This window comes from Diadema setosum, chromosome 5, assembly GCF_964275005.1.
Source record: "Diadema setosum chromosome 5, eeDiaSeto1, whole genome shotgun sequence".
Taxonomy (NCBI): Eukaryota; Metazoa; Echinodermata; class Echinoidea; order Diadematoida; family Diadematidae; genus Diadema; species Diadema setosum.
The window spans coordinates 33939644-33960035 of NC_092689.1; the positions used below are offsets into that span (position 1 = coordinate 33939644).

A 20392-nucleotide genomic window follows, 5' to 3' on the forward strand; every position below is an offset into this window, starting at 1 on the left:
TGTCAAACCTATATCCTTTGAATATATTGAATCATGTAAGTCATTCTCATTTACAAGGGCATAGTTATAGGCCTACATAAAGAATTAAAAAAAAAACCAACAAATACATTATACAAATCTAGAATATCATTCATAAAAAATCCCACCAACCCTTCCCCTCCCAACGAAAACAAATCTAGGCCTACATCTATTCTAAATATTAAATCCTACCAATAAATACATACATACATACATACACATATTCCCCCAACACATACACACACACACACACACACACACACACACACACACACACACACACATATATATATATATATATATATATATATATATATATATATATATATATATATATATATATATATTATGAAGGCTTTGATCATAGAACGGGTTAAGCACCATTTTCAAACATTTTGCTGTCCATCATTAAAGTAAAATAAAACCTTTCCAGCGATACCTCACTTGCAGTGGCGGATCCAGAGGGTGGCGCACTGAGTGCGCGCCCCCTCTTTATTTTTTGTTAAAACAAAAGAAATAAAAAGAAAAAATGGGGGGAGTGTACCCCCTTTAATTTTGTAAAGGCACCTCCCCTTAATAGAATTCCTGGATCCGCCCCATCTTGTCACATAAAATATTCCATTTTCTTATTGTTTTCTTGCTTTAACTGCAAATATCGCAAAATGACACAAATGGAGTTAACTCGTTTTACGACAAAACTCTTATACAAGTTTCTAATATTACCTTAACCCTCTCCTTTCTGAATGTTATGTCTAAGAATGTTTTGAAATACCTTTCCGGTTGTATAAAATATCTCATGACTTGAATCATCTCACTCTGGTTAAATGCTTTTGTCTACTATTGTTTTGTTTTGTTTTGTGTTTTTGTTTGTTTGTTTGTTTGTTTGTTTTTTTTTTGTTGTTGTTGTTGTTGATATGTTTGACCTCAAACGTCGGTCTTCTAATGAAGTTGCGTCGTACAGCTGGCGGTGGCCGGAGGACAAATCTTCCCGCTTCTACGGGAGGTTGTTGTTTGACGGAAAGTGGGACAGATCATGTGTCATTACAAAGATTAGAATCTCGAGAAGATGATTAACTAGTAAATCAGAAATATACATTCTTCCTGAAAGTAACAATGGAGTAATAAATCAGAGAGAGAGAAAAATAAAATGCATGAAGGACGTCACAATGACAGATTCAGAAACAATGATAATACTATGCTTCCGTAGAACTAGGACATGAATCTAACCCCCCCCCCCCACGTCTGACTAGTAATGTTGTTCGATTACTGCTCCCTCATTACTCATATGATTACTTTTACTGTTCACATTTTACAAAATGTTCGTTCTCTTTTTATATATGTTTTTCTTCTTACTTGCTATGGTCTTTTGGCAGCCAAAAATCTCATTTAATGTGGGCGACGAATCTTGTAATCATACAGGAAACCCATAATGTTTTTCTTTTCTATCTTTCAACAAAGTTCAACGACACGACCAAGTCCCGACAAAGATGTCAAGAGTACGGTATGCCTCTAACCGCGGCTGCTGGCTAATCGATATACCATCTTCCTGACCTCTGATGTGATCGATACGCGCCCTAATGATTTGTTGCACTTTAAAACTGAAAGCACACTTTGTTTCCACGAATTTTGATGATTCGCCATGACACATACACGTAGCATTCGAAGAGCTGTTAAAAAAAAACCCGAAACAAATGTTAAATCAAAACAAAGCTTCTTATAATTTTGAGAGATACGTAGTATCAGTGGCGTACCGTGGGTCAAGACATTGGGGGGGCACCTCATGGCAGCAACATCAGAATTGCATAACGTAACAATTAAATGCGAGCGAGCGGAGCGAGCGAGCTTGAAAATTTTGACATTTTACAGTCCCGAAACTGCCGTTTGTAGCTACATATAATAATATATGTATGTATATATATATATATACATATATATATATATATATATATATATATATATATATATATTGCTTTGGAAATTAAGGGGGTTGCACCGGGCGCAACTGCTGGCAGTTGCTGGCAGTAACATCACGAGAATGGCATAACGATTAAATGCGAGCGAGCGAAGCGAGCGAGCTTGAAAATTTTGACATTTTATGTTCCCAAAACTGCCGGTTTTAGGTATATTTTTTCGCTTTGGAAATTAAGGGAAGGGGGCGCATCGGGCGCAACTGCTGGCAATTACTGACAGCAACATCAGGAGAATTGCATAGCGATTAAATGCGAGCGAGCGAAGCGAGCGAGCTTGAAAATTTTGACATTTTATGTTCCCAAAACTGCCGTTTTAGGTATATTTTTTCGCTTTGGAAATTAAGGGAAGGGGGCGCATCGGGCGCAACTGCTGGCAATTACTGACAGCAACATCAGGAGAATTGCATAGCGATTAAATGCGAGCGAGCGAAGCGAGCGAGCTTGAAAATTTTGACATTTTACAGTCCCCAAACTGCCGTTTGTAGCTATATTTTTTCTCTTTGGAAATTAAGGGAAGGGGGCGCACCGGGCGCAACTGCTCGCAATTACTGACAGCAACATCAGGAGAATTGCATAACGATTAAATGCGAGCGAGCTTGAAAATTTTGACATTTTACAGTCCCAAAACTGCCGTTTGTAGCTATATTTTTTTTCGCTTTGGAAATTAAGGAGAGGGGGTGCACCGGGCGCAACTGCTGGCAATTACTTACAGCAACATCAGGAGAATTGCATAACGATTAAATGCGAGCGAGCGAGCTTGAAAATTTTGACATTTTACAGTCCCCAAACTGCCGTTTGTAGCTATATTTTTTCGCTTTGGAAATTAAGGGGAGGTGACGCACCGGGCGCAACTGCTGGCAATTACTGACAGCAGCATCAGGAGAATTGCATAACGATTAAATGCGAGCGAGCGAAGCGAGCGAGCTTGAAAATTTTGACATTTTACAGTCCAAAAACTGTCGTTTGTAGCTACATATGTATATTTTTTCGCTTTGGAGGGAGGGGGCGCCCGGTGCGCCCCCTGGATCCGCCACTGGTAGTCAAGGGTGTCGGTTTATGTTCATGATTGGGGGAGGTATGACCAGCGAGGGGGCGTCGAAGTGACCAAGCGGGAGAAGGATGTCCAAAATCTGCACTTTATATAGAGCATCCCTTAATTTGTTTGTGTTTGTGAGTGTGTGTGTTTCATATAGATGGAAAAGTTAGGAAATAGCCAAGGTCAAGTCTTATTATTGGCAATGCAAGGCATTTTAATATAGAATAGTATGTAAAGCAACACTGCAAAATCAATGATCAAGCTTTGATAGCAACTGTGTACAACCTATCAAACATCACATTGCACAACATTGCAGCGACTCTTTTTGCCATGTCGATGTTCTGAGTACACTGCGCACATCCTGCTTGTATTCAAAATGCCAACCAGGAATCACACTGAATCACAATCTTTTGTCGTCTCCGGGCTTTTTGAACAATGTTTCACTATAATACCTCTTTAATTATATGGTTAAAAGAAAAATATCTTTTTTCTTGATTATCCTTTCATGTCGATTTCAAAAGCAGTTTACTAACCCTTGAATTACCCTTTTGGTAGGTTTTTTTTTTTCTTTTTTTTTTTACCAGCGGATTGGGGGGGGGGGGGGGGGGCACGTGCCCCCCCCATGCCCCCCCGTAGTTACGCCACTGCGTAGTATTGCGGTATTGCTGCAGAATCAGAATCGGAGGAAACCAAATTCATATTAAAAGTTTAGCTGTGACCTTCAACCCCCCCCCCCTTGCGTGTGTCTTGTGCAGTCTGATGACTCCTGATGCCCATTTCATAAAGGTGTTTGCACGAAGACGATGCAATAGTTGCTATAACATGTATTATAATTGCAGGTCGTCATGGTTATGACTCAAGTATTTACATCTAATTGGTTGCTGCATGGCCGTTGCATAGAAACTGCACTTATTGCAACTTACGATATTTGTAAAGAGCTTTAAGAAATGATGCCCAGGTCCAGGAAACTGTGAAAGATATTACAGCCATTTTTGCAACTGACTGACAAATTGCATTTCATCGACGTAAATCAACACTGATTATTCAGTGTCTGAGTAATAACTATATGATGATTTTTTTTTTTTTAAATCGTGGGCATGGGCATACAAACTCGGCTGGGACTTGAACCCACGACCTTCCTATTACTCGACAGGCGTCATGTATCCACATACTCGACGCCAATCGAGTATGTATGCCCACGACTTTTTTTTTTTTTCTTATCATCGATGGCTATTACTAGACATTGAATACTTGGTGTGTTTTTTTACGTCGATGAAGGCAATTTGTCAATCAGTTCCCACCAACCCCCCCCCCAAAAAAAAAAAAAGAAATTTCGACACAAGAATACTTAATTTGCATAGCCTGTAGGATTGATTCCAAGTGCAGCGAGTTGTCAAACATTATTTTAGGATAATATATTTCCTCCATATATATGAAGAAAATAAGACTGCCAATGTTGTATCAGAAACTTGATTGTATGAATGAAGGTTTCAAACAGCCCCTAGAAAATCATATCTATATTTTAAACTCTGTACTTAAAAAAAAAAAATGTCTTCATAAGTCTAATCTTTTACACATAATCTTCACTCGAGGAGGTATGTACACGTATGTAAAAGCAATAATAATACAGTGTATTTGTAGTACCACAGGCTTGATTCTTTGTGTCACATCAGAGCGGTGATTGTTGAAGCTTCAGTTCTTAGAATCGATACGTTTTATACACACAGAATGTTCAGCTATCTTTTACTGATTCCAACTTAGCGTGATTGGGTACTAGCTCGAATGTGTCTTCTCGTTTGCCCGTGATTTCATGAAAGACTTGACTTTTACTCTTTACTGCATTACAGAAAAGAAACCACTTGGCCCCTATTACTACCACAAGTTTATGTTACAGCCATTCAAAAGGGTTTCCGAAAATCGATAACATGAATGCCAGCTTTGCGATTCTGAGCGTGCAGTTTATAACACATCGTTACTATGCCAACGAACTTTCACCGACACGCCCTCACTTTCGTAACTTCCTTCCGCAAGGTGGCGTTTGTTTCCCTTGCCTTTTCTTCTTCTTTTTTTTTTTAACGGCTTCAAGATGTTCAGAATACAATCACGGTGTACACGGGAAACGAGATTCGGAAGTTTCACCGGTCGTAAAGAGTGGAAGTTGCGCATGGTGTTTAATAGTTTCCTGTAGGTTTATTTGGTGGCAATGATGGAAGGCGACTGTTATAGCGACCAGCTTTGGTCTTCTTCTTTTTTTTAATCCCACCCGTATTTTCGCTGAAAGTAAAATTGACACTTTCTTTCCCATATCGCCAACGCATTCGTCAATCCAATTCATTTGGGTTTTTAACCAAAATATGTCATTCTTGCACATTGAAAAAAAAAATGCTCTACACACCTGCATCGCACACCCACAGACAGAGACAGAGACAGACAGACAGACAGACAGACAATAGACTGACAGATACACAAGAGATTGCAGCTCTTTCTCCCTGCGTCTCGTCACACTTCCAACAGGCCTTCATCATGAGCAGCATTGGAAAGAGGAAAGGGAGACCCGGAAAATTCTGCTTGTCCATTACAGGCGGATATTGTTAACTGCATCCGGCCAAGTGGTTCTCGTCACGATACAGGGTGACTGCGCTAGAAACTTTTACTCCAGTGACCATTTCACTTTTTTCACTCTCTCTCTCTCTCTCTCTCCCTTTCCTTGAGTATTTTGTGAACTTTAGTTGGGAGTAACATCAGTGTTTACTTTCTAACCTCTCACATCCACACTCTATGCATAATATCAATTTGAGTTAAGAAAAGAAAACTGGTCTCACAATTTCGTCCTGCCCTCCAAACTCCTCTACTCCAGATTTTCCTGTGTAGACAGGAAACGAGATTCGGAACTTCCACAAATTTTTACACTAAATGTTTAAGCATGGTGTCTGGTCAAATTGTTCTCTTCACCATAATTGGTGACAGAGTCGGGTAAAAGGTCATCTCAGTGACAATTTCATTCTCCCCCCCCCCCCCCCAACTTTAAATTTGTTCACTTACTATAAGTTGCTAAACCAATGATTATTTCCTTGTCCCACACCCACACTTCAACAAAGTTATAAAAAAAAAGTAAAAAAAAAGAAAAAGAAAACTTCACTCCTAAGGAGTGGATTGCTTTATCCTTGGTACATGTACTATTTTTCTTTCTTTTTTTTTAAAGTAAAAAAAACAAAAAACAAAAAAAACTTCACTCCTAAGGAGTGGATTGCTTTATCCTCGGTACCATGTACTATTTTTCTTTTTAAATATTTTCCACGACTGTCTACTACTTCTACTGCAGTGGCGGATCCAGAGGGGGGCGCACCGGGCGCACGGCTCCCCTTTATTTTTTGTTAAAACAAAAGAAATAAAAAGGAAAAAGGGGCACGTGCACCCCCTTCAATTTTGTAAGGGCGCCTCCCCTTTACGGAATTCCTAGATCCGCCCCTGTACTGTGCCCTAGATGTGTGTTGTGTAATTGTATAACATGTGACCATTATGGATCATAAAACCACCTAAAAATGTGAGCAGATGTGGACTTTTAAAGGGCAGATCCTGAAAGAGTAGGCTCTAAGCTTTAAATTGACATGTAACTCAATATAAATGTACTTCCTGACTCATCTAAATAAAGGAAAGAAAGTACACCCTCTGAAACAGTGTTTACTGAGAAAAAGAAGCGTTGATGTTTTGGGTCTATTCAAGTAGGTCTACTTAATATCACCCAGTTTTGCTCAGTGCAATGAATACAGTGTAGGACAAAGAACAGGATATACATGTAAAACTCTATGTACCACCACTATGAAGATTTTGTAAGATTACACTGAAATTTTGCACACTCATTAGATATACACTCCACAAAAAAAAAGAAGAAAATAAACACTTTTTCAATTTCATTTTTCTCATAATTTTTTTTTTTTTTTTTTTGGAGGGGGGCTGATATCAATGTTTTATATACCATGTTACAGGTAATTTAATTGGCTATTAACCTAGTAGGTCAATAAAAAGGAAAACTTTATACACGAGTGAACACAATCGTTTGTCTCTTCCAAAGTGTTTACTTTTTTTGTTGTTGTTGCCGAGTGTACTATATGATTAACACCAACTTTCAGTGCAACAGCATCAACTTTAGACATTTTTTACAGGGATGAAAGCGATAAGTGTATAAAGGGCTCCTCATGCTCCGAATCCATAAATCTGAGAAAGAATAATTATGTCAGACAGCAAAAAAAATAATAATTCTAGAAATGAAGAAAAACTGAAAAAAAAATTAAATTTCCATTCATTTGATGATCCTAAACTTTACAATTATTTGGATAAGGAACTGTTCTTTCAGAAAACAAAAAATTGACAAGGTTGATTCATTTGACCTATTTTGAATTCTTATGTAAAATCAAGTCATGCTGTCATGCTGTTCCACCATTGATGAGCCTTTCGTTGTGTGGAACATCAGACAAAGGAACTCTAAGGACCCTCTAAAAGTGTGGTGTAAACTAAAGTGTTCAATGCCCCAGAGCAAATGACTATCATTGTCATCATCATTAACTCATTTATAAGTAACTCAATGTTAAGAAAGAAGCAAAATCAAGTCTTGTTGTTGTAGTGTTTGCCATTTATTGAGATAAATAGGGCTGCAAACGTCTTCAGATCAAAAGAATATACTGCAACACAGTGAAACAAAAAGTTCTTTACAAAGGCTTTTATGAAGCACACATCTGCACAGTCAGGTTTGTCCATTGTTTCAAATTTACAACTGCAGATATTATTTTGACAATATCAAACTTCACAAAAGTACATGTACCAATCTGTGAACGGACAATTAGTCAGTTGATGCAGAAAACTATTTCCAGTGGCACAAATCAGGTATTGAGGAGTATCTGAATAACGCAAAATAATATCCAACAAGAGGATCATGCTCGTCACAAGTTTGGCTTTTTTTTCGATTTGCTGTCATCTCCGTTATCTGCCATTTCTTCCAGTCGTCCGTCCGACGTTTGTCCCCGCCCCGTCCTACTCAGGTACCTGACGACAAACTCGTCCCTCATGTCCTGGAATGGCGTGCTGGAGTCGCTCTTGGATGGCCTGGCGCCCAGAGCGCGCCGAGCAGACGGTATCTTGAGAAGGATGTTCTGGCCGAGTCCATACGATGCAGAGACTGTCCAGTACAGGGTCATGGCCTGGATTCACAAGAATAACAAGACAATGATGCAGAACCACTGGGTGGTAACCCACCCCACCCCCACTCAGGTAGTCAACCATACACAACATATGCTTGTTCCAGATTCTTGGAGAAAGCCCCTTTAGGGATGGAAATGGGTCAGGATTATGACCCCCTATCACAGGCTTTTGGAAGGGAAGCCATCAAAATCACCCCCATCACAGGTTTCTGGAAGGGAAAATAGCAAAATTACCCCTTATATGAAGCTGCCGTGGCCACCAGAAACATGGTGTAAATGTAACTTTAGGGACCATGTCAGGATTGTTGGGGAAAGATTTAAAAACAATCCCTAACTGAAAATATTTATTTACACAACTATTTTCTCTTAATTATATGAAAAATCCTTTAAGATCCCCTATTTCAATGATTTTCATTAGATGAATCTACCCCGAAATCTCTTAAGTGTCATGTCTATAGATGAAAATGTTCATTAATATTTGTAAATTCTGATGACTACATCTAGACATATAATTGTCCCACACCATGTCCTATCTATGTTCTATGGAATAAAGGGATGGGACAATAAACATTGATACAAACATTGCTAAAAGCACAATGCCTCCAGGCCCCCTAGTGCAAAAGTCTACCGTATGTCCCCCCCCCCCCCCCCAAAATAACAACGGTACCCTCCGCAACGATAACTTAAAAAATAGTGAATCAATCCAAACACAATTTCAGGGTATGAAAATAACACAAAACCCCATTCAGTTTGCTTCAGTGGTCAAAGAGAAATGAGGATTTTTGTAGTGCATGTCAGGAATCCCTTCCATCCAAGTTCTGTCTATTGTGTTTACACATTAATATGCAGTTCCAAGTGCATCCAAGTGCTAAACTTGGAAGAATCAGACTCATGACATGCTTTACAACAACCCACATTTCTCTGTGACCGCTTAACCAAACTGAATGGGGTTTTCTGCAAAATAGAGCTACGATGTTATATTTTAAGACCCTGAAGTACAAATTGTAGCATTTAGACGGTTTAATCATATTGGGTGTTATCAGTGCAAAATCAGATTGTAATTTTTTTGGGGAACATACTGTATATTAATGTTTCTTCCTTGCTGCATTTTGTATGAATACAAGTGCATATCTTATCATTGAACGAAAGCGTGAGAATGTCACCATACCGCAGGCACATAAGCTGCCACTGGAATCATGATCAAAGATATTCCCCTGAGAGTGTTGTTGACGTAGCGTTGCACTCTTGTCACCCTCCCCTTGTGTAGTGCGTGCATTTCGATGTTTGCGAGATTGAGGATGCCGACGAGAACAGGTAGAATCCCCGTTGGGTCTGGTACAGTGAGACTAGCAAACCAGAGGGTGCCACCACTGGCCAGCTCCGGGACAATGCTTGCGGGATCTGCACACACAGACATAGAAACAGAGAGAGACATATTTCAAAGACGTGGAGACTTTACTCCTCTATCTTGTTATGATGTCATGGCATAGCAACTGGGATTAGTCTCGGGCTATAAGTCAAAGCAATGGTGACAGAGGAACTTCCACTACGCCCATGTGAATTCAACATCAGCATAGTATATAAATAATGAACGTTTATGAGTGCAATGGACAGAATATTTCGGGAGGTGAAAGATGAAATGATCCATTCAACGAGGTGCAGCCGAGTTGAATGGACCAAGATTTTATCTTTCACCGAATAAAAAACTAGAGAGAATCTGAGATCGAGAGAGTGCTCACTGAGCGTTTTACGCTAGCGTGCAGTCACATACACACACTGCATGCAAACGCAAGCATTTTATATCTGTAGTGTGCCGGACTCTTGGTGTGCGTGCAATGGAGCAAATCGTATGGATCTAAAATTGCACGGTAGATGGAGCCACAATTGCACGGATGATGACGTCATAGTGAAATGGGAAGAATGATCAATATCAAACAACCAATCAAATGACAAGGATCGATCTGGGCGTTTATGGAATAATGTACAAATAATGCACAGGTGAGAGTGTGTTAGTGGAGATGCAGTGCACTCGTGGCAGGTGCAGCAGCAGCTTTACCACCCTATAGATGGTCTTGTGTGTGCTACATACTAAATGAATTGTACCACACACAAATTGTTGGTTTAGTATGATTCAGGTAGTAATGACCTACCATTAAACCAATGCAAGACATTAAGTCTGTAATAGATCTGTAGCCCGAACACCAACATCATTCTAAACAAATACATATGTCTTTAAAGCTCTTATCTCTGTCAATGAATAGAATCTCCTATCACATCGTACAGAACGATCCAAGAACATTATAACATCACACCATACAACATAGAGTGGCTTTTACAAAGAGTCGTAAACCTCTTCTGAATTGTTTGAGATTGCTGCAGCACACATTCTTCATAGACCTCAGCCCAAGTATACTTGACACTAGTGTCAACTCAGGTTGTGATATGATTAGAATCAAATACTGTGAAACTGCGGTGATATGATATTTGCTCCTGGGACAATTGCTCTGGTCTTATTTTCTTCAAGGACTTAGGGTTAGGGTTGTGATAGGGTTTTAGGTAGACTAGTTTGATGTGAGGCTTAGGATTACAGTGTGGGTTACGTTAGTGGGTAGAATTTATGTTTGGCGGAGCATGCAGATATTAATGTCATGGCACCAAAATTGCCCCCTATATATCCAAGTTGGCAATTTTCCCCAATTTGCAGATTTCTATTAAAAACTTTCAGGGTTCTTTTTATCTGATTTTTCTTCTTTGTCTTAAAGGGATCGTATAGTATTGGTTGCGACAAGGATTCTGCTTTTAACTTTTGTGAGATACTTAGACACCACTTTATAAAATGTTAAATACACATAGCATACCATTCAAATGTGACAGTGCATCACAAAATGAACAAAAGTCGCACCCCTTGATTTTATGTGAGGACTCAAAAAAGGTGAAACGGGTCAAACAGGGCAGTTTTTAGTTTTACCTATTTTCTGAAAAAGCAATTCCTCTTCTACCTCATTCGTAAGTTTGAGATCATAAGATGAACGGGAAAGTGGGTTTTTAGCAGTTTGTCTACAACCTGTTTTTGGTAGCATAGTGTGATAAGGTATGTCTCAGGGTCCCCTTTTCACTTCTTGAAAATCCTTTGCACACTCTTCACTTTCAACTCTAATAACTTTTGAAAGGATAATGCTTCTGCTTTGAAAGTTGGCATTTATCATGGACAGAATGTGTTGATACAGCATATTCAATTTCAGCTTAAACTAATAATCTCTTCATTGCTGTTGCTACAGTGGTTAACATCCTGTTTTTGTCCCATTCATCGCACAGCTAGCACGGCTTGGTAAAGATTAAGTGCTTGAATACACCCTGTACTTCAGAGCCTCTTTTCTCAGTTCACAATTTTCAGAGTATTTGCTTTCTTTCCAATATTTAGATAGGTTAAGAGAGTCCATCTGAATTGATATATCATTTCAAAGCTTAGAGTCTGCTCTTTCAGAATCTGCCCTTAACTAAAAATCCATGTCTGGCAACTTTCTGTTGGTTTTGTGGTGCAGGGTCACAAATAGGAATTCACAGTTTATTTGAGGAAAATCGGTTTTGAAATGGCTGATAATGGCTGAGATATCCAAAAACAAAGTAAAACATAGTGATCGTGGGTCCCACCTTTTATTAATATCATTTTGTTTGGATATCTCATCAAATAAACTTTGAATTCCTCTACTAATTATATGTGACCCGCTACAACAAAAGGATCCTAAAGTCGCTGACGGGCGAGCCAAGCATGGCCCAGAAAAATGCTATTTTCAGGCCTTTCCTTTGATCATTTAGCTTCGAAATTTTGGCAGATGATAGAAGATACATTAGACTACAAAATTATGTAAAAACAGAAATCCCAACGTTTTGACAGATTTTGGTAATCTGACTTCAAACTCGATTTTCTCGGCTCACCCGTCAGCGACTTTAGGATCCTTTTGTTGTAGCGGGTCACATGTGTTCTTTCATATTTTGTAAGAGGTTTCTCATTATCTCACAAAGAAAAGTTGGAATCCTGAAGTCCCATCCCAACCACAACTTTACCATCCCCTTAAAGTTCATTTGAGCATGGGGTAGAGATTTCCCACGTAAGTCGTCACACTGTGAGGTCAACTTTTGCAGCTTGATCTTACCGACGTACATCCTCTCCGCAAAGGCCCCGGTCATGTTCCTCAGTGAGAGGGAGAGGAGGATCCACATGGGCAGCTGAACCAAGAAGAGGATAGAGCCCTTGGCTGGGTGGCAGTTGTCTCGGACGTACAGCTCCCTGGAGTAACGCCTCACCTGTTTAAGAAATAAATGCAAATTTGTTGTTATTTTTTAAAGAATCGTACAGTGCACTCCCGTTATAACGAACACAGTTATAATGAAATTCCAGTTACAAAGAAGAAAAAATTCAGACTGCAACATTATCCATTTTTGCTTTTTATGATTTATTTGTTCGGTTATAACGAAATTTCGATATAAAGAAAGAAAACTGCCGGTTCCGAAGACTTTGTATATAACTGGAGTCCACTTTATGCAGTTAAACTGTATTTTAAACTAACACTATAATATGTATTGGTAGCTTTGTTCACCAATAGTTCACATTTTTTGATGGGCTTTAATAGTGGGAGGATACGCACAGACATCTTCAAACAATCTGTCAGGGAACATGGATTATGTAATGATCAAATTTCAGGCATGGATAGACTGTACAATGGCAAATTAAATGTCCTGAAGGTAGAGCATAGAATGCACTCTTAAGCTTAGGCCTGATTAAAGTTAAACTGAGATAGAGATAGAGAGCTCTTTGAGCACCATGACATGCTTTGGCAGCTACAATTCAAACATATTTTTATTCTCATCCTTCACTTCTTTTGGTATACCGGTAATAGCCTTCATGTTAGAACATTGCAGTGTTATGTGTGGCTGGGTTGTCTTTTGCCACTATCATAATGGCAAAGATTTATCAAATGCCAAAATACAACAGCGTGCAATATCAGGCAAAGTGACTGAGCACATCACCATTTACATGATAAATGTCATTTCCACTGAAAAGGTGTGTGTCTCAATGCTACCAGCCAAAATAACTTGATAATTTACACTGGTATAAATATTGTAAACTGTATGTGATTAATACTTGCCTGTGTTCTCAATCATTACTAATGTATTTATCCTATCAAATCATGATTAAGTTAAAATTGTCAAGTCCTTTTAGTAAAGCCAAAACATTGTTCTTAGAGGTGCTCAAAATTCATATTTCACCATTCTGAATTTGCTTGCAATACCAGTAAATCCAAAGGGTCTATCAAGAAACTTCTCAACTTGTCATGCTGATGCAATTTGACAGGATGTTTTAGATTATTTTGTGATCAGAAGTGTAAAATTATGTACGTTGCATTCATACGACTTTTATACCTGAAATGCCCTCCTCTTTCATGATGGGTATGTAGAATGTCATTATGATGAAAGATTGTGTCCTAGCAATCATGTTTTCCAACAAGCTGCATGTCATTCACTCAAGCATGGAAGATCGGGAAATACTCCTGTGGCCAGATTTGTTGATTATCAATAATCAATTATAAAAAAAAAAATTACACAGGAACCACGATTAGGTATGCTCTGAGACTCAAATACTTCCGGCAAACCTTCTTGGCTAATATTTTGCATATTCGTTGTTACCTAACTGAAATTGTGTCATTACGGCATTATTTCACTAATTTCTTCTTTTTTTTTGTTGCATATACATACATTTCAGAGCAGAAATCTACAATTTTGCAGGAATATGAGAGCTGTGTTTTCCCTTTCAAAGTTTTCTGGATCCTGGCTACATAATGTGAGAAAGATAATTATACAAATTTACCAATCCAACAAATGCCCTCTGTGCCCGTTTCTCTGACCACTGCTCCTGCTTGGCTCGTGGCGCGAACCTCTGCACAAACGCCCTCTTTGCCAGGGCGATGACCTCTGGCTGAAGGTTCTCCACTCTTGCACGGATGTTCTGGGAGTATACGGCTAATGGAAGGGTAAGAACCAGTCTGAGGGTGAAGGTTGTCAGTGCTATGGATGCCCACCACGGGAGACCAGTTAGGGAGTGGCCAAACTGGAAGACGCTCTCGGCATAGTGCACCGGCTGCGAGTTCAGGACACTCTCGTACAAGGTTGTGGGTTCCGTCGACGAGTGACGTACCTGGCAGCGGAGTGACGGTCCTGATGCAGGTGATTGCAGTAATCCTTGGGGTGCTCGTTCAACCCAAGTTGGTGAGGAAAATGGCAAGACATACCTTTGGGTGTGAACATGACCCAGTGAGACTCTGGGTTGATGAAATAGTCTGCCACCCTTTTCACTGGAAACTTCCCTGTTGGTAGAAATGGTTCTGTAGCCAGCAAAACTCGAAACTACTGTCTGATGTTTGGTGCCATTTTGCAGAGCAGAGGTAAATGGCAGTCCTCGGACCCATGGTTCCTGGCGATCTCTACTGCTAATTCGATAATGCCTTTGGATGTGGTGAGAGCTCCTCCTCAGGGATATGCATGTACATCTTGGCAGCTGCACTCTTGGAAGCCTCAGTGACAAGGATACTGGTCTGAATGCAGGATGATACATCTCACTGGTGATGATGCAGCTAAGGAAAGAGCACAGTGAAAACATAAGAGGGGAAAGATTTTTGTTGTTGTTCAAAAGTCTGGGAATTCCCTCACTCTGCTCATGAATATCTGCTTATAATTCTCCTCTTTCATACTACTGAAAGACTTATAATTCATAGGGCACACTGCGAACATCAGATCACTTCACAGTGTAAAACTAAATGCCCCAAATGCTCTTGAATATTTGCCATAAATATACATACATTTCCAGTGCCCTTATTCCCACAATTCAGGTCATTCATAATGCATGCTATAATATATGACAATCTAAACAGGCAGAGCTCTGTCAACATTAAGCAATACTGAAAACACACACAATCCTTATTACTTGTATTCCTGCAGGAACTAATTTAGAAACAGCCTACTGTAGGATGCTTCTTCCTTTATGCCCTGCTTTCATCACCGATTTAAAATCTTGATGTCTTTGCTACGAGTATGACTTGTTCTTCAGGTCTAAAGGTGAATTATGAAGCTATTTATTCTTTTCTTGTGAATTGGAAGGGATTATAATATACAATTTATACCTTTTTCCTTTTTTTGTGAAAAGCTGTGTTAATCTAAAAAAAACCCAAACCAGAGTTTGACCTCCCATGCCAAAATTTGACTGTCTGCAAAAGCATAGGTTTTATACATATTGTAGTCAGCAGTCAAATTTTGGCCATGGCGTTCGTTTACCATTATGGTCGAATTACTGTACGAGCTGAAATTTTCGCGTACAGATATTTTCGCGAATTGCTACTTGGAGGACATTTTCGCATCTTGTTAATTTCGCGGTTGCGAGGGTCTAACTGAACTTTGTTATTCACGTGTTGTTATTTTTGCGGTTCAAAGGCGATTCGCGAAAATAAAACCACCGCGAAAATTTCAGCTCGTACAGTACTACGGGCGGCTAGCTTTATATTCATGGTAATTACTGCACCTACACTTGGTCTGACCAGTGACATTTTAAGACCCTTTCATTCCCTAGAATCAAGACATAAAAAACTGACTGATATTAGGCCATTTGGGAGCATTCCCAACAACCATAATCATACTGACTGGCAAGTACTCTTGTTTGTTCATTTGCAGATATTCAAGGGCAAGGCTAGGCTAAAGCCCCATCCTGATTGGACTACTGACAATGTCTAGTTAGTGAAAGAAACTAGCTAGCTATGTGTAGTCACCCTATAAATAGGTAAAGTGGCAATCCTGGGTTTCAGGGGGGTAAATTATTTAGGCTTCTAACTTCAAGTTCAGCTCAGCCATACATATGAACTATGGACAGTATAGATGATTAAATTTAGGTGGCTTTTAGGGTTTAATAGGGTTAGACTTTAGGGTTAGGGTTTTGGTTAAGGGGCTGTGCTGAAGTTAGAAGCCTTAAAAATTGGCCCCTAAAACCCAGGATTGCTGAATATCTATGTTATCACATTCAGACTGAACTATTCACAACCCTGTCGCTGTACACAAGTGTTGCGACTGGTGCACGGAGACGACATACAAAGCACGCGTCTGGTCGGGCTAATTCAGACTAAACTTACCGAGTTGTATTGAGACTCTATTCCATATTCTAAATCTACTTTGGCAACCCTGAGCAGACCACTTGAGATTCATATTTGCTGTAAATGTAATGTAGTGGATGCAGGCGCTAGTGTACAAATTACAATGTACTTTCGCACCCGGTTGTCAAATGATCTCCTTTAACACAAGTTTGTCCGAATATGTCAATCACAGCTAGTTTGCTCTGCAATAACTGTTCTTGCACAGGAGCAGACAGTGCAGTACGGTGTACAAAACATGTTCACAGCAGCTAGCACAGCAATCGATCTGAATGTAGCCATCTCACAGCGATCTGCAAAGTAACGCCAAGCAGTATACAACTCCAAAAGGGAAAGCAGAGGTACTAAATGACTACTTCCAGTCAGTCTTCACCAGAGAACACATGCCATCTTCTAGACTTCTCCCTCCATCTCCTTATAAAGGCATTGGTCACCTCCACATACACCGTCCAGGAGTTGAAAACAACTTTCTCAGCTAAATCCATCTAAAGCCAGTGGACCAGACGAAATACCGGCAAGACTGTTGAAACTAGTTGCACAGGAGATTGCACCTGCACTCTCCTTTCTATTTCAACAGAGTTACAACGAGGGAGTAGTCCCAGAACAGTGGAAGCAAGCGCTGGTGACTCCAATACACAAATCCGGGCCTAAAAGTGATGTGAGCAATTACCGACCAATATTCCCTGACCTGCATCTGTTGCAAAGTTATGGAACACATCATGTTGAGCCACATCTCAAAACACTTGTCGGCCAATAACATCTTGAATAATGCCCAGCACGGTTTTAGGCAGAAACTGTCTACCACAACGCAACTCACATGTGCAACACACGACGGGTCACACACTCTTCAAACTCGTGGTCAAGTGGACATAGTGTTCCTTGATTTCCATAAGGCGTTTGATTGCGTCCCACACCACCGACTCTGCGCCAAACTTGAGTACTATGGCATAACCAATGATGTTCTTCGCTGGATAACAGCACTCCTGTCTGATCGCCAGCAAGCAGTCATGGTAAATGGGACTCGCTCGTCATGGAAACCTGTGACGTCAGGAGTACCGCAAGGTTCGGTGATTGGGCCTGTCCTATTTCTGTTATATATTAATGACATAAACACCAGCATTCAGTCCAAAATGCGCCTCTTTTGTGGACGACAGCGTCATCTATAGAGAGATCATTACTCCGCATGATCACAACATCCTCCAACACGACTTACACAAGCTGTCAGACTGGTCAAAGAAGTGGCTGATGGGTTTCACACCCAGAAATGCGCAGTAATTACTATTACATTGTACAAGAAAGCGCAAGCCCAGGATGCAAAGGTACACTCTACTTGACACCAACATCCCACGAGTAGATCAGTATAAATACCTTGGAGTCACAATCACACATGACCTCCGTTGGAGCGCCCACTGTCAGTCTGTGCTTTCTAAAGCCAACCAAACCCTAGGTCTGTTGCGGAGAACTCTGTCTCCATGTTCCAAAGAGGTGAAAGCCCAAGCTTACAAGTCACTCGTCCGACCACAACTTGAGTATGGAGTTGAAGCCTGGAATCCCTATGACGTTACTACCATCAACCGATTGGAACAGGTACAACGAGCTGCTGCCCGTTTTGTCTACCAAGACTATAGACGTACATTGTACATCTCCTGTCACACCATTACTATCTAAGTTGAACTGGGACCCGTTACACACCCGCCGTCTTCTTGCGCAAGCAACAATGTTCTACAAAATACAACATAACCTGGTGAACATCTCCTTCCCAGCCATCATAATCCCAGCAACTTACATTGGCAGAAATGACCACCTCCTCAAATACTCAGTCCCAGAAGCCACAATTGATCCATACAAATATTCATTCTTCCCAAGAACAACAAAACTGTGAAACCGCCTACCATACTCTACAGTTACTTCAAGAACACCTACTGCCTTCCAAGAGGCTGCCATCCCATCTATTCGGAACATGCAGCCCCCAGTAGGATCCAGAATACTATAAATTCACTGGTTTGGTTTTTACTTGCACATGGCAAATTTTTATTTTGTACAATTGATTATAATTGCCATCTGTAAATACACTCTGTCTGTCGGCCATTGATGTCACCTTGCACCTTCCCAGTATAGCTTCCCACGAAAAGCTGCAACAGGGATTACTCCTTCAAGAGCAAGTTCTTCTATGGTATCTCTAAAAAGATAAAACTTTTTCCACCTTTCAAAAAAAAAAAAACGACCCATGAAGGAAATAAGGAACAATTAGGCAGAAAGTACAGTTAAATAGGAAATTGAAAAAGTTAGACAACAGGAAAACTAGAAAGAAATGATTGATATGAAGGAAAGGAAATTCAGGTAAAGACTCTACCTGAAAATGAAAGAAGAAAAGATTGAAAAGAAAGAGAAAGAGAAAGATAGTGGCAGCACACACTCACACAAGCGCTCAACCGCTTTGAAGCCACAACCGCTGACGCAAGCTTGACTTGGCCTAACCCCGGGGCACTCCTTGTACACAGTTATACTGTGGGAGTTTCGCGCTGGGGCTGGTCGCAGTTAGACTTGGCCGAGGAAAAAAGAGAAAAACCAATTTTAGCTTTTCAACGACACCATCATAGAAAAAGTCACTGTCTCGCTAAATTCAGACCAAAACGATCAACCCTTAGGATGCATTGAACCTATCCGTACTGTGTAGACTCTACTTGTGTACTGAGCAGTATTTCAAGCAATCGCGATCAAGATTTTCCACGATTTTTCGACATGTGCAAATAGAGGGTCTAGATCATATCTTCTTAAAAGTGTTAAAACTTGTCTAGATCTAGGTCTAGATCTACTCATCTATGATCTAGATCTATTCGACTTTTTTAGAGACTCAGATGCAAGTAATTTAGGTTACTGAATAGGGCGAGTTTATGCATGTTGGATATCATTTACTTGACAAACAGGTGCGAAAGTACACTAGCGCCGTGGATGCATCCCACTACGCATTAGCTATAGACTGACCGGCCACTGTACATGACTTCATACACGTAACACTGTGCCTTCAGAGCCGACTTTGTAGTTCGATAGTGCAGTGTCGTTGATATTCTTAACCATCATCATTCCTGGTACATGGGACCAAGGCTACTTATCTCCACAACACACTCATCTTGTCACACTCATAATCACAGGCAGGCTTTTGGTGGTGTTATAAAACTAATTGATCAGTGATACTGATGTAGAGCGACTAAAATGTTACCTCAGTCCTCAGTAATTTGGAGAGTTACTAACGGATATCTCGTTATATATCTGTACACTGTACCTGTCTCAGCTGTCTGCCACCTCCCCCATGTGTCACGTCGCAAAAGTTACTATTCTAACCTAAATGTTAATGTGTGGGACTACTACAGCTGTAAATCGGAATACGACGTCGTGCTGAGCACGCTGTATGCAGGAGGATGCCGTGCACTTGCCTTCACCAGCTAGGTCGTCGCACTCGCGGCGGCTCCGCCCCATCTCAGTCAACAGCTACAGGGCGGGGAGATATTGGCTTGTAAACAGTCGAGTCGGTAGGTTGGATCGGATGACAGGTTGCGATCGTACGATCAGCCGGCGCCTGCGCGTGACTTTTTCAAGACTCCTCTTGTTGCTGCCACTTCACAACCAAACAACAACTAGATCTAGATGTAGTCGTCTATCAGAAATTGCCAGCCGAACAACGATGTCGCCCGTACCCCATGGAGGGAGCTCCAAACAGGGCGATTAAATAGACTTTTCATAAAGGAGAAAGCTGGCGTTGCGTTTGTAACCCGCAGCGCCAGCCTCCCGCGTCAACCCCCAGGCTGGCCCACGACCATACTAGCTTCTACTACAACTTCAAGCCAGGCAGGACAGCGACAGGTTAGAGGAGTAGAGGGCCGCCGCTGGTCCGAGGGAGGTTAGCTCAGCCCATGCTATGGCATATTGTCCTTAGCTTAGGTAGAAAGCGAAGAAGAGAGCTAACGACAGTTCGGAGCAGAACAT

The 20392-nt window shown here is 40.6% G+C and overlaps 1 protein-coding gene across 2 annotated transcripts; it reads right to left on the bottom strand.

Moving 5' to 3' along the window:
• Window positions 1–7456: 7456 nt before the first annotated feature.
• Window positions 7457–19838, bottom strand: LOC140229322 (cytochrome c oxidase assembly protein COX18, mitochondrial-like). 2 transcript variants are annotated; one of them, XM_072309597.1, is made up of 5 exons: window positions 19692–19838; window positions 14086–14848; window positions 12374–12524; window positions 9388–9620; window positions 7457–8219 (listed from the first exon to the last, which is right to left on the bottom strand). In XM_072309597.1, exons 2-5 carry the CDS (start codon window positions 14827–14829, stop codon window positions 7962–7964), a joined length of 1386 nt encoding a protein of 461 aa, XP_072165698.1. In that variant the 5' UTR covers window positions 14830–14848; window positions 19692–19838; the 3' UTR covers window positions 7457–7961. The 2 variants fall into 2 exon arrangements, with proteins under 2 accessions (XP_072165698.1, XP_072165699.1); XM_072309598.1 differs by lacking the exon at window positions 19692–19838 and adding an exon at window positions 19629–19684.
• Between the last annotated feature and the right edge of the window lie 554 nt (window positions 19839–20392).